The sequence below is a fragment of the Dendrobates tinctorius genome, unplaced genomic scaffold (genome assembly GCF_039654945.1).
Source record: "Dendrobates tinctorius isolate UK_male_01 unplaced genomic scaffold, ASM3965494v1 ptg000044l, whole genome shotgun sequence".
Classification (NCBI taxonomy): domain Eukaryota; kingdom Metazoa; phylum Chordata; class Amphibia; order Anura; family Dendrobatidae; genus Dendrobates; species Dendrobates tinctorius.
Window position 1 is genome coordinate 21,947,501 of NW_027361712.1, and position 15,778 is coordinate 21,963,278.

Sequence of the window (15,778 nt, forward strand, 5' to 3'; positions counted from 1 at the left end):
AAGAGGAAATGTAAGCTTCTCGTTCTATAGCGGTAGTAATATATGAGCACATATACAAGTTTACTTACTGGCATATGCACTGGACTTAGGAGGGATGGAGCTTCATTGGGCGGACAAGCAGTTAAGCAATTTTCTCTCGTCCTGTCCAGAACTGGAGGGTGAAGCCCGGGAACTAATGAGGCAGAGGCTGCTCCCAGCTGTCTCAGCTCCTCAATGACAACCTGAACGCCACCAATTTCTTCAGCCTCCTCCTCTTCTTCCGATAACTTACACCGAGCACGGATTTCTGGTGACGACTTTGGGGCCTCTGGCCTTTCAATTTCTCTTCTGAGACTACTGACCTCGCCTTGGAGTTCACTGAGGAGGCTACTGTTTGCATTGGCAACATTAAGGGCAGCTTCGGCCAGTCCCACTGCTTTCTCCACTCGTTGATAGATAAGGTGAAGGAGTTGCTCACAACTCTGCACTGTCATACCTTGCCCATTAACTGTGATCGGGGTAGCGCCATCAACAGACACTGAACCACCCTGGGTACTTTCAACTTTGCAGGCACACTTTCCATCATTTTGTCCTGGTGGTGGCGTGAATAATATTGTGGCACTAAATGACATCTTGGCAAAATGCTCAATCCAAATATTTGTCCTAAAAGTCTAACTGATGATCAGTGTAAATAGTGGTTACTATGAATATATAACATCCACCGCCTTATTCTTATTAGCTTTCCTGTGATGGTCTATGAAATGGAATATTACACCTAAATAATTCAAGTCCGAGCAATACTCCAGTATGTTGTGTCATCTGCCTCGATGATGTATTATTTAATATATTCATGATGTTTTCCTGTGATTGTCACGGATTCCTGAGGGAACATTTTCTATTCCTACTGTCAGCTCGCAAACACATCCCACCAGATTTATTTCGGCTTCCAATCCGATTATTCCAGTTCCTCTATGTGTTTTTAAGCTTCTGTTTTCATACTTGTTGACTTCTTATGGAACTTGTGGTCTGATAAATTACCGAAGTGTTCAGATTGCTAGAATTTCTGGGAAATATCTCACAACAGCTAAGGAACAGAGCAATAAAGCTATTCACAAAGCTGACAACAAAAGAGCCAGAAACATGACAATAACATTAAAGCAGATATAGAAAGGCACATTCTCATTCCAGATGCCATGTGGTTTTGTTTTAACCAAAGTGAAGAAAGGGTTAAATGCCGTTTTTTCTGTGAAATACAATAACAGAAATATTACTGCCGCCAATCAACAAAAACATAAAATCTACAGTGGTTTGCAAAAGTATTTACCTCCTTTGGCTTTTTACCTATTTTGTTACATTACTACTTGTGTTTAAATATTTTTGTAATCCGATGTGTGTGATGTATAAGCACTAGAGTTGAGCGACTTTGGTCGGATCGGGTTTCATGAAACAAAATTTGTTTCAGATGAAACTGGTCCGACTAGGGCAAAAAAAGTCGGAGTTTCATCCGAAACCCGACCCCAATGCAAGTCAATGGGAAATAAAAGTCGGCATTGAGCGGACGAAACTCCGACTTTTTTTGCCCTAGTCGGACAAGTTTCATCTGAAACAAATTTTGTTTCATGAAACCCAATCCGACCAAAGTCGCTCAACTCTAATAAGCACTAAATAGTCTAAGTTGTGAAGTAAAGTGAGAAACATACAGGCATAAATTAAATTTATGGGATCAAATAACTAAAAATGTGCATGAGCATATGTATTCATCCATTTTACCATGAAGTCCCTATCTGTCCATATGACCACAATTAGCTGCACAATAAACAGAGGTGCCCTTTATGGAAGAGTAGGCAGAAAAAAGCCTTTACTTACACACAAAAATTGTAAGGTTTATTTTAAGTTTGTCAAAAGACGTGGGAGACTCTCCAAATGTATGGAGGAAGGTGCTGTCGGCTCCTTCCCTGCTCCCAACACTAGGGGGCACCCTAGCTCGCGCTACACCCTGGGATATGAAGATGCTGGGACCTCCACCCTTGACTTATCTCCTGAGTTAGCCCTCCATCTGTTCTCTTGCCCCACCCAGGGAAGAGGGGCGCTACTGTGCACGGTAGTACACCAATCCCACAAGCAAGGGTTAACAGAAAACTCCAGGCATACAAAATATTCACTCACATATAACAGAGGAATGCACCAGGGAGTGGAAGTAGGGGAATAAAACAAAATAGAGAAGGATAGGGAATTACCACACTTACAAACCAAGCAACAGTCACAGATAACTTCCTCCACCACTCCTTCTCAAATGAACACCTCTCCCTCCTTAAGCCATGCAGCAAAGGCTAGCTCTGACAAGGATTTGTATCAGAGCCCAGATTATAAAGGGAAAAGGAGTGGCTAACTGAGCTCAGCTGTGAGCACAGAGATTTCCAACATGGCTGATTAATCCCTGTTCTGCCAGAAGGAATAAACACCATTAAAATGAAGGACAAGTGCTTCTTCTTAGCGCCAGAGTAGGAGCAATCAGATGCTGTGGTCTTCTGGCTCCACACTGTCGCAGTAACCCTATGACAGGTGATGTTGTCAGATGAGACCAAAATTTAGACATCAAGGTGATCGCTATGTTTTGCATCAAACCAGCGTAGCTCATCACACCAAGATTATTATCCCCACAGTGAAACATGATGGTGGCACCATCATTCTCTGGGGATATTTCTTGGCAGCAGGGACAGGGAAAAAAAAAAAAATCAGAGTCGAGGGGAAGATGGATGGTGCGAAATACAGGGATATTCTTGAGCAAAACCTGTTTTAGTCTGTCAGTGATTTGAGACCAGGGCGGAGGTTTACCATCCAGCAAGACAATGACCCAAAGCATACTATTAAAGCAACACTTGAATGGTTTAACCACTTAATGACTGAGACAATTTTGACCTTAATGACCAAGCCAAATTTTACAATTCTGACCACGGTGACTTTATAAGGTAATAACTCTGGAACGCTTCAACGGACCCCACTGATTGTGAGATCGCTTTTTCATGACATATTGTACTTCATGATAGTGGTAAAACATCCTCAATATGACTTGCATTTATTTGTGGGAAAAAAAAAATGGAAATTTGGTGAAAATTTCACAATTTTCAAACTTTTAATTCTTATGCCCTTAAATCAGAGAGTGGTGTCACACAAAATAGTTAATAAATAACGTGTCCCATATGTGTACTTTACATGAGTACAATTTTTGAAACAATTTTTTTGGGGTTAGGAAGTTAGAAGGGTTAAAATTTGACCAGCGATTTCTTATTTTTCCCAAAAAAAAAAAAAATTTACAAAACCATTTTTTTAGGGACCACATCACATTTGAAGTGACTTTGAGGGGCCTACATAACAGAAAATACCCAAAAGTGACACCATTCTAAAAACTGCACCCCTCAAGGTGCTCTAAATCACATTTAAGAAGTTTATTACCCCTTCAGGTGCTTCACAGGAACTGAAGCAATGTGGAAGTCAAAAATGAACATTTAATTTTCTTCCCCAAAAAATTACTTTAGACCCAAACTTTTTTTTATTTTCACCAGGGTAACAGTACAAAATTCTCCTGTTTGGGTGCACAACAGGGCTCGGAAGGGAAGGAGCACCATTTAACTTTTTGAATGTAAAATTTGCTGGAATAATTAGCGGATGTCATGTCGTGTTTGTAGAGCCCCTGATGTCCCTAAATAGTGGAAACCCTGTACAAGTGACCCCATTTTGGAAACCACACACCTCAAGGATTTTATCCAGGAGTATAGTGAGCATTTTTAACCCACAGGTGCGACACAGAATTTGATAACATTAGGTTGTCATATTGAATACGCCGTCATTATTGTTGATTGCAAGTGCTCACTACTCCAGTTGGCATCGGCTGCTCAGGTATGCACCAAATATCGCGGGTGCTCCAGTGGCATGCTCGAGTCCCTGCCCCGCATTTTTTGCTGTTGTTAAAACACCGAAAAAAATAGGGGGATCCGCGATACTACATGCATACCCTAACACCCGATGCAAATTCGAGTAGCGAGCACCTGCGCTCAAAATTAGCCGTCATAGTCATTTTTGTTTTACTTTTGAAAAAGAAATCATTTCCAGCTAACTAATGTACACATGTAGTCAAAATTGTTGGTACCCTCGTTTAATGACAGAAAACCCCACAATGGTCACAGAAATAACTTGACTCTGACATAAGTAATAATAAATAAAAAATCTATGAAAATGAACAAATGAAAGTCAGACATTGCTTTTCAACCATGCTTCCACAGAATTTAAAAGAAAAATAAAACTCATGAAATAGGCCTGGTCAGAAATGATGGTACCCCTGAAAATAATGTGACAAAAGGGACATGATAAATCGCGGTGTGTCCACTAATTAGAATCACAAGTGTCTACAATCTTGGAATCAGTGAGTGGGCCTGTATAGAGAGCTACAGATACTCGCTGTGCTGTTTGGTGACATGGTGTGTATCACACTCAACATGGACCAGAGTAAGCGAAGGAAAGTGTTGTCTCAGGAGATTAGAAATAAAGTTATAGACAAACATGTTAAAGGTAAAAGTTATAAGGCCATCTCCAAGCAGCCTGATGTTCCTGTGACTACAGTTGCACAAATTATTCAGAAATGTAAGCTCCATGGGACTGGTGCCAACCTCCCTGGACATGGCCGAAGGAGGAAAATTGATGACAAAGAGACGGATAATACAAATAGTAACAAAAGAGCCCAGAAAAACTTCTAAACAGATTAAAGGTGAACTTCAAGCTCAAGGAATATCAGTGTCAGATCGCACCATCCGTCGTATGAACCAAAGTGGACGACCATGGGAGACGACCAAGGAGGACAACTTTGTTGAAAAAAAAATCATAAAAAAGCCAGACTGGAATTTGCCAAACTACATGTTGACAAGTCACCAAGCTTCTGGGAGAAAGCCCTATGGACAGATGAGACAAAAATTAAACTTTTTGGCAAGGCACATCAGCTCTAAGTTCACAGATGGAAAAATGAAGCATATCAAGAAAAGAACACTGTCCCTACTGTGAAACATGGAGGAGGCTCTATTATGTTCTGGGGTTGCTTTGCTGCATCTGGCACAGGGTGTCTAGAATCTGTGCAGGGTACAATGAAATCTCAAGACTATCAAGGGATTCTAGAGTGAAATGTGCTGCCCTGTATCAGAAAGCTTGGTCTCAGACGCAGGTCAAGGGTCTTGCAACAGGAGAATGACCAAAAACACACAAGAATGGCTAAGAGGAAAACATTGGACTATTCAGTGGTGGCTTTCTATGAGTCCTGACCTAAATCCTATTGAGCATCTTGGGAAAGAGCTGAAACATGTCGTCTGGAAAAGGCAACCTTCAAACACGAGACAACTGGAGCAGTTTGCTCTTGAGGAGTGGGCAAAGATACCTGTGGAGAGGTGCCGAAGTCTCATTGACAATTACAGGAATCGTTTGATTGTAGTGATGGCCTCAAAAGGCTGTGCAACAAAATATTAAGTTAAGGGAACCATCATTTCTGTCCAGGTCTATTTCATGAGTTTTATTTATTATTTTTTTTAATTCTGTGGAAGCATGGTTGAAACGCAATGTCTGACTTTCATTTGCTCATTTTCATAGATTTTTGATTTATTATTACTTTTGTCAGATTCAAGTTATTTCTGTGACCATTGTTGTTTTTTCTGTCATTAAACGAGAGGGGAATCAACAAATTTTGACCACGTGTGTATGTCCTGTCAGAAGAGAAAGAAATCACTGAAACAGTGGGCACACTTTTTTTTTGTGATCACCATTATTCCCTGAATAACAGCAGACACCGGAAAATTCAGCCCTCATCGTGTTCTCCGGTAGCCGAGACCAATGAGATTTTCCAAATCTGGGGCGTGCTACAACCTTATTCCCAATCGCAGTTTTAAAATGGCGATGAGGGAATAAGAACTGTTAGCGGCTGCGGTTTTAATGAGTATAGGTGGTTGTTAAGGGGTTAAAGGGGAAACATGTATATGTTTTGGAGTGGGCTAGTCAAAGTTGAGGACTGGAGTTGGGGAATCCTGCTTTACATGAACTAATGCAAACCCACCAACAAAATAGTGAAATTCCTAGTGGGATGGTAGCAAAACACGGAAAATGACAAGGGGGTGAATACTTTTGCAAGCCACTGTAATCATTAAGGAAGGTATTAGTGATGAGCGAGTATACTCGTTGCTCGGGTTTTTCTGAACATGCTCGGGTGACCTCTGAGTATTTTGGCGTGCTCGGAGATTTAGTTTCTGTCGCCTCAGCTGCATGATTTATGGCTGCTGGACAGGCTGATTACATGTGAGGATTGCCTATTTGTTAGTGAATCTCCACATGTAATCAAGCTGTCTAGCTGTCGCAAGTCATGCAGCTGAGGCGACGAAAACTAAATCTCCGAGCACGCTCAGGAAAACCCAAGCAACGAGTATACTTGCTCATCACTAGTAGATATCATTCTACAATTAAAGGGGTTAACAAAAAACAAAACAAAACAGTGGCATACTCACCTTCCAGCACCCCGGAGGATCCAGCGTTGCTTGCTTTTAACCCCTTCACGACATGCTCCGTACTAGTACATTGCATGTTGTGTCCCCTCTTTTGATGTGGGCTCCAGCGGTCAGCCCACATCTTTCCAGGGACATGTCAGCTGTTTTGAAGAGCTGACAGGTGCCCTTAAAGGGAATCTGTCACCCCATTTTTGGCCTAGAAGCTGCGGCCACCGCCATCAGGGGATTATCTACAGCATTCTGTAATTCCGTAGATAAGCCCCCAATGTAACCTGAAAGAGAAGAAAAACTAATTGGATTATACTCATCTGAGGGTATGGTCCGGCGCCTCCCATCTTCTAGCGATGACGTCCTCCTTCTTACTTCTCCCTCGGCTCCTGCACAGGCGTACTTTATCTGCCCTATTGAGGGAAGAGCAGAGTACTGCAGTGCGCAGGCGCCGAGGGAGAAGTAAGAAGGAGGACGTCATCGCTAGAAGATGGGAGGCGCCGGACCGCGACACCCACCGCACCCGCCCCCCTGCGAGTATAATCTAACTTGTTTTTCTTATCTTTCAGGTTACATAAGGGGCTTATCTGCAGCATTACAGAATGCTGTAGATAAGCCCGATACCGGTGGCCGCAGCTCATAGAGCAAAGATGGGGTGACAGATTCCCTTTAACAGTTGTGGGTGGAATTGCAGGGTAATAGGTCAGAGTAAGAGTCTGCTAAAGAGTCTACCTTGACGTTGTGGCAGCTTAAAAAAAATATTTTGGCCAAAACAAAAGCTGCCGGCTATATGTGTGACACGGTGTTGGATAGGAACTCTTACTGTGTGATTGGGGAGTACTTGGTGCAGAAGTGGAGTTTTCCCAAGAATGGGCGGTGGGAATGTTGAAGGTTTGCGGGTTTGAGGCAGAGCTGGGGTGGTCTCAAGGGGGCCTGAAAATGTTATCAGTAAGGGTGCCTGAAATTCCTGGTGGCAGCGCTGGGTGGCGGGCGCCTGTCCGTGAACCAGGAGCGTCTGACTCCAGCACCTCATGACCACTGACAAGAACAATGCTGGTGTTGGTGAATCGGGGCCTACACGGCCGAGTTTCCCTATATGGCCAGCGTCACACTACCGTATAACACAGCGGAGTTCCATGTGATAAAACATCACATAGCACTCAGCCCAGTGTTATACTATGGGGCAGCTCAGATCTGCGATTATTGTCTCATGCCGATTCGGCTGTGAGATCCGGATCACTCCCATACAAGTCTATGGGTGCAAGTGAAACGTCGGACTGCACTCGGATGTCATCCCAGTGCAGTGCGATTCCCGCAGCCACCAGCAGCAGAAATGGAGAAATTACTTTCCCATTCTCTCCTGAGAGCACAGAACACTGACACTTGGCTCCTGCTTGCTGCAGAGCAGGAGCCTCATTATTACATCACACGAATGCTACACGCTAGTGTGATTCAAGCCTTAGTCACACACTGGCGATAACGCTGCAGGGCCGCTTCCTGACATTACTACAAAGAGCCGAGTGCACACAGAACGCGCCCCGGGCACAGGAGTTCTGCCGCTTTCTACTAAAGCCAGGAGAGAGAAGCCTCCACCCCTCTTCCCACAGACTAGTGATGTGTCGTTCTTGAACAATCCGATTCAAAGAGCCGGCTCCCTGCTGTGGACGAAATGAGCCGGCTCTGCAGGGTGAACCAGATGGGTTTTTTTTTCCTGGCGCCTCAGCAGCTTTTCAGATCCAGCTTTTACTGAAGTCTGACTGCGACTCATCTGGGGGAGGAACAGTCAGGAGAGAAGGACATGTGTAATTGTGGACTGTGAATAAATGCATGTGAGTTAACCCTTCAGTCCCAAATTTACACTGCCAGTTCCTCCATGGCATATATGGCATGTGACTATGTGTAGGAGGAGGGACTCAGCACATTGTCATCATCATCTGCAATGACCTGTGCGTTACCTTTAGTCCCGAATAAAGATCTACTTTACTGGCCCCTCATCCATGACGTATACATACAGTATATAGTATGTGTAGGAGGAGAGACTCAGCACATCGTTTGGTATATCATCTTCTCATAGTATTAGGCCAGGTTCATATTGCGCTAATGGCCCTGCGTTCAACGGGATCCGTTACATAGCGAGCGGCACTAAAGCTATGTAATAGACGCGTTAACGCACCCTTTGACCGCAATGATACTAACGCATCCAAAATCGGCATGATGCGTTACTTCACGACGCCCCCATGACTGCTGCAGACCGCGTTCAAGGGTACAACATGAAGTAACGCATCATGCCGATTTTGGATGCATATCATTGTGGCCAAAGGGTGCGTTAATGCATCTGTTACATAGCTTTAGTGCCGCTCGATATGTAACGGATCCCGTTGAACGCAGGGCCAGGAGGATTCAGGCCAACACTACAGGGAGGACATCAGTTGTTGCTGCTAAGGGCTCATACTCACTAGCGAGAGACTCGCGTGATTCTGATGCGAGTCTCTCGCATGAAAACCTGGCACTGCCACCGGCACTCAGACCGGAGCGTGCGGTAACATGTATTTCTATGCAGCCGCATGCTCCAGTCCCAGCGGCAGTGCCAGGTTTTCATGCGAGAGACTCGCACCAGAATCTCGCAAGTGGGTATGAGCCCTAAGGGTGGTGTAAGTAATATAAAGTGATTTTAGGTAAAACCTGTGGAGAGATCTAGGCCCAGCCCCAATCATTATATAGGGTTAAGCTGGTTTCACACTTGCATATTTTGGATGCACACGGATCCGTTTTCGTCTCCAGTGACTTTCAGTGGTGACGGATGGGACTTGCGTGTGCATCCAGTTGTCACCGTTTTCCCACAGATCCGCATGTCTGCATATTTTATTAGATGCATAAAAACGCAACAGTTTTGTGTCATCTGAAAACACGCAGGCACAGGGTGACGCACGGATCCGCGGCTACACGTCTGGAATTAACATGGAGCTCTATGGAGCATGGATCCAGGAGAACACGGATCCATGTGCAGGGATCCGTTTTGCGGCACTGAGCATGCTTGGAGGCGAGAGATGTGCTGTATGGGAAAGTGATGACACTGTATGGGAACATTATGCAGACATAATATAGACTGTCCGCATGCTGCTCTGTCATACAGTGAGCTTTCCCGCCTCACTAGAAGAGCTTGTGCCCTATGTTACAGTGTGGTAATGATAATAAAATGTATTGGGAACATGTATATGACATGGGGGCACCTGGTTAGGGGCTGCACGAGTGGGGCTGCGTTCACACTAGCGTTTTGGTACGGTGCATTGTGAAGCGTAGCAATCCTGATGCATCCTGATCCAGATTACACACCTATACTTAACATAGGGAGGCACGGACCTGCGTTTGGATCAGGATGCATCATGTGCACCAACACATATCACAGCACTTACTAATTCACAAAGGACATGAACAAAAAATGCCACAATACATGGTAAGGCTATAACCGAGGAGCTGGGGCCTGATAACAAGAACTGACAATCTGAGGACACAGCAATGCTGAATAACAGACTACACTGCATCACTAGAGCCTTATACAGGGGTATAATGAGGCCTCACTGTACAGGAGAGACCGGAGCGAGGAGCAGGGGCCTGATCACAAGAGCTGACAATCTGAGGACACAGCAATGCTGAATAACAGTCTACACTGCATCACTAGAGCCTTATACAGGGGTATAATGAGGCCTCACTGTACAGGAGAGACCGGAGCGAGGAGCAGGGGCCTGATCACAAGAGCCGACAATCTGAGGAAACAGCAATGCTGAATAACAGTCTACACTGCGTCACTAGATCCTTATACAGGAGTATAATGAGGCCTCACTGTACAGGAGAGACTGGAGCGAGGAGCAGGAGCCTGATCACAAGAGCTGACAATCTGAGGAAACAGCAATGCTGAATAACAGTCTACACTGCGTCACTAGAGCCTTATACAGGAGTATAATGAGGCCTCACTGTACAGGAGAGACCGGAGCGAGGAGCAGAGGCCTGATCACAAGAGCTGACAATCTGAGGAGACAGCAATGCTGAATAACAGTCTACACTGTCACTAGATCCTTATACAGGGGTATAATGAGGCCTCACTGTACAGGAGAGACCGGAGCGAGGAGCAGGGGCCTGATCACAAGAGCTGACAATCTGAGGAAACAGCAATGCTGAATAACAGTCTACACTGTGTCACTAGATCCTTATACAGGAGTATAATGAGGCCTTACTGTACAGGAGTGACCGGAGCGAGGAGCAGGGGCCTGATCACAAGAGCTGACAATCTGAGGAAACAGCAATGCTGAATAACAGTCTACACTGTGTCACTAGATCCTTATACAGGAGTATAATGAGGCCTTACTGTACAGGAGAGACCAGAGCGAGGAGCAGGGGCCTGATCACAGCTGACAATCTGAGGACACAGCAATGCTGAATAACAGTCTACACTGCATCACTAGAGCCTTATACAGGGGTATAATGAGGCCTCACTGTACAGGAGAGACCGGAGCGAGGAGCAGGAGCCTGATCACAAGAGCTGACAATCTGAGGAAACAGCAGTGCTGAATAACAGTCTACACTGCATCACTAGAGCCTTATACAGGGGTATAATGAGGCCTCACTGTACAGGAGAGACCGGAGCGAGGAGCAGGGGCCTGATCACAAGAGCTGACAATCTGAGGAAACAGCAATGCTGAATAACAGTCTACACTGCATCACTAGAGCCTTATACAGGGGTATAATGAGGTCTCACTGTACAGGAGAGACCGGAGCGAGGAGCAGGGGCCTGATCACAAGAGCTGACAATCTGAGGAAACAGCAATGCTGAATAACAGTCTACACTGCATCACTAGAGCCTTATACAGGGGTATAATGAGGTCTCACTGTACAGGAGAGACCGGAGCGAGGAGCAGGGGCCTGATCACAAGAGCTGACAATCTGAGGAGACAGCAATGCTGAATAACAGTCTACACTGCATCACTAGAGCCTTATACAGGGGTATAATGAGGCCTCACTGTACAGGAGAGACCGGAGCGAGGAGCAGGAGCCTGATCACAAGAGCTGACAATCTGAGGAAACAGCAATGCTGAATAACAGTCTACACTGCATCACTAGAGCCTTATACAGGGGTATAATGAGGCCTCACTGTACAGGAGAGACCGGAGCGAGGAGCAGGGGCCTGATCACAAGAGCTGACAATCTGAGGAAACAGCAATGCTGAATAACAGTCTACACTGCATCACTAGAGCCTTATACAGGGGTATAATGAGGCCTCACTGTACAGGAGAGACCGGAGCGAGGAGCAGGGGCCTGATCACAAGAGCTGACAATCTGAGGACACAGCAATGCTGAATAACAGTCTACACTGCATCACTAGAGCCTTATACAGGGGTATAATGAGGCCTCACTGTACAGGAGAGACCGGAGCGAGGAGCAGGGGCCTGATCACAAGAGCTGACAATCTGAGGAAACAGCAATGCTGAATAACAGTCTACACTGCATCACTAGAGCCTTATACAGGGGTATAATGAGGCCTCACTGTACAGGAGAGACCGGAGCGAGGAGCAGGGGCCTGATCACAAGAGCTGACAATCTGAGGAAACAGCAATGCTGAATAACAGTCTACACTGCGTCACTAGAGCCTTATACAGGGGTATAATGAGGCCTCACTGTACAGGAGAGACCGGAGCGAGGAGCAGGGGCCTGATCACAAGAGCTGATAATCTGAGGAGACAGCAATGCTGAATAACAGTCTACACTGCGTCACTAGATCCTTATACAGGGGTATAATGAGGTCTCACTGTACAGGAGAGACCGGAGCGAGGAGCAGGGGCCTGATCACAAGAGCTGACAATCTGAGGACACAGCAATGCTGAATAACAGTCTACACTGCGTCACTAGATCCTTATACAGGGGTATAATGAGGCCTCACTGTACAGGAGAGACCGGAGCGAGGAGCAGGGGCCTGATCACAAGAGCTGACAATCTGAGGACACAGCAATGCTGAATAACAGTCTACACTGTCACTAGATCCTTATACAGGGGTATAATGAGGCTCTCTTTTTACAGGCAAAGACCTAGAACGATTACTGTGGAAACCGGAGTTCTATTAAAAAAAAAAGAGCCGTTTAAAGAGCCGGCTCTTTATGGTGAGCAGAGCCGGATCACCAAAAAGAGCCGAACTTCCCATCACTACCACAGACCCACACAGGAAGAGACTGAGCCGCCTTGGCTCGTCCCACGTCCTTCACCCCGCCCAGCTTCTTGCGTCATTGGATAGGTGTGGCCAGTACACGCCATTTCTCACGTGACCTCCAGGCTGTACGCGCGACATACAGAGTTCCGTGTACATAGCGCGCACGCCAAGACACACCCATCTCTGCCTCTGATTGGCTATCCGCCCTTGCATCTGATTCGTACAGGCCAGCTGCCAATTAAAACTGCAGGCTAGCCATTCGTCATGCTGAAGGAGAGGCGGGCTAGCAGCGACCAATAGAAGAGCCTGACTGCAACCCTTCCTCTGTTAACCCCATATCTGCCAGTAATGGAAGCTAAATAGACGGCGCTGGCTAATGGTGCGGCGTTCACCGTACGGGAAACTCCTGCTGAGGAGTCCGGAGCACAGACCCCCGATAACCGAGGCGCCCACTCCCACCTGGGAACCATTCTGTCCAGCCGCAAGCTCCCCCTCCCGCCCGTACCGTCAGCCCCCTACTCACTCACAACTATGGGCAGGAGGCCAAACCAGCGGGGGGAGGGGAGGCGAGACACCACTAACGCGGGCAGCAATGAAGCGGTTAACAGTGTACCCGGCGGCGCCGTACCGCGCACACGGCCCAGCAGTGGGAAAGGATACGTGAAGGTCAGCGTGTCCCCTTTGTATTCTTGGAGCCGTGTGTGCAAAGACGAGTGCACAGCTGGTACACGCCTCTGCTGCCTGCTGATTGGTCAGGAGTGAGGGTGGGCGGGGCAGGCGGCGTGTACTGGGGGCCTTCAGGGGAATTGTGAGCAGGAAGGCGTAGAATGTGCAGGGAAGAGCGACCAATCACGTCACTGCTCGTTTACTAATCCGTGCTGAAATGGTGAAAGATGCCATTTGATTGGACACGCTCAGTGCCGTGCACAAAGCCTGTTCTGTCTGTGTGTATGCGCAGTGTGCTTCCAGTCCTTGCTCTTCTGGCTGGGCAGACGTTTCCCCTGCACCTATTCAGAAACTGGCATAAGCCCCTTCTCCCAGCAGGCAAACGTCCCACATATAATCTTGCTTCTTCACGATTAGGTTTCTCTTGGGGTCCGATACTTGGGCCCCTCAGAAATTGTAACCCTGACAACCTGCTCAGTATACTGCCACCTTGAAAGGCTTTAAGTTCAAAAACCGCATCCAAAAAAGTTACCTCACAGGAAGGCCTATCGACAGGTCCTATAGGATATCTGAGGAACAAGTACCGGTGGTCCGCCGCCCTCCAAGCACTAGGGGGCGTCAGTTCAGTGGTCTCTATCAGAGGCTATGCTACCCTCACAAGTGTGACTATGCTTCCTAGATGTCTCTGACTAGTCCTCTCTCTCATCATCTTAGCCTCTGATGGTCCTACCACTGCAGCCATGCTAAGGGTAAGGCCGGTGTCACAATAAAAGTATGAAATATCGGTCCGAGGCCCCCTGTCGAGAGTCACGCCAGTGTAATGTGAGTACAATCCGATTTTTCACACCTAGCATCCGGTTTACATCCGAATGCAGTGCGATTGCTATCAGACTGCAATGCGATTTTAACATGAGCTTTTATATACAGCAATTCCCTGTCATTTACACATCATTTTCAAACAAAATATTCTTCAAAACACACACACATATATTAGATAGATAGAAAAATAGAATAAAAGCCGGCAATTCATGTATCGCGTACAGTAAAAACCACAGAGTGACACGTTAGAATAGAATAGATGCATACACATGGAATACATAGATGCAGTTGGGAAAATAGTATTTAGTCAGCCACCAATTGTGCAAGTTCTCCCACTTAAAGGGAATTTGTCACCTATGTAACCTGAAAGATAAGAAAAACGAGTTAGATTATACTTACCGGGGGGCGGTCCTGGTCCGGCGCCTCACATTTTCTAGCGATGACGTCCTCTTCTTTGCTTCCCGTCGCGGCTCCGGCGCAGGCGTACTGCTCTGCCCTGTTGAGGCCAGAGTAAAGTACTGCATTGTGCAGACGCCGGGAAAGGTCAGAGAGGTTCGGCGCCTGCGCACTGCGGTACTGTGCCCTCAATGGGGCAGAGCAGTACGCCTGCGCCGGAGCAGTGACAGGAAGCAAAGAAGAGGACGTCATCGCTAGAAGATGGGAGGCACCGGACCTGGACCGCGACACCCATTGGACCCGGACCGTCCCCCCAGTGAGTATAGTCTAAGGCTGAGTTCACACGTGGCGTTTTTTTCGCGTTTCCGCGGCGGTTTTAACCGCGAAAAATAAGCATCCCATGCATTCCTATGGGATTCCGCAATGCTGTGCTAATGCTGCATTTTTTACCGCGGCGGAATCGCTTCGCGGTAAAAAACGCCGCATGCTCATTAATTTGCGGAATCGCGGCGATCCCGCACCCATAGGAATGCATTGTTCCGCTTACTTCCCGCATGTGGCTGTGCACACCATGCGGAAAGTAAGCAGAACAATTGCGGATGGTACCCACGGTCCGGAGGAGAGGAGACTGTCCTCCGGGCTTTGGGTACCATATCCCTGTAAAAAATAGAATTTAAAATAAAAAAATATTGTTATTCTTACCTTCCGGCGTCCCGTGCAGTATTCCCGCCTCTCTCCACGCTCCCGGTCCCAGTAATCCTTTGCGAAAATGCCCGCGATGATGTCCAGTCTCACAGGATCGCGAAGTCTCGAGGTCATTCGCGCGACGTCATCGCGAATGACCGCGAGAACGGACGTCATCGCGGGCATTTTCGCAAAGGATTACTGGGAACGGATGCGTGGGGCGCCGGAAGGTGAGAATAACACTATTTTTTATTTTTTTTTACATTCTATCTTTTACTACTGATGCTGCATAGGCGGCCTCAGTAGTAAAAAGTTGGTCACACTTGTCAAACACTATGTTTGACGAGTGTGACCAACCTGTCAATCAGTTCTCCAAGCGATGCTACAGATCGCTTGGAAAACGCTAGCATTTTGCAAGCTAAATACGCTTGCAAAATGCTAGTTTTTCCGCTGGAAAATCGCGGGAATTTAAAATGCGATTTTCCCGCGGAATGGAATTCCGGAATTCTCGCGGGAA

The 15,778-nt window shown here is 46.6% G+C and overlaps 1 protein-coding gene across 4 annotated transcripts in view; it reads right to left on the reverse strand.

Moving 5' to 3' along the window:
- The window catches only part of CUNH14orf93 (chromosome unknown C14orf93 homolog), a 43,836-nt gene extending 30,337 nt beyond the window's left edge, over nucleotides 1-13,499 (reverse strand). The window contains exons 1-2 of one of the 4 annotated variants that reach the window (XM_073575444.1): nucleotides 13,357-13,499; nucleotides 69-1,053 (exon numbers count right to left, since the gene is read on the reverse strand). In XM_073575444.1, coding sequence (XP_073431545.1) covers nucleotides 69-611 — 543 coding nt within the window. In that variant the 5' untranslated portion in view covers nucleotides 612-1,053; nucleotides 13,357-13,499. The other 3 variants (XM_073575447.1, XM_073575446.1, XM_073575445.1) reach the window with 3 other exon arrangements.
- Between the last annotated feature and the right edge of the window lie 2,279 nt (nucleotides 13,500-15,778).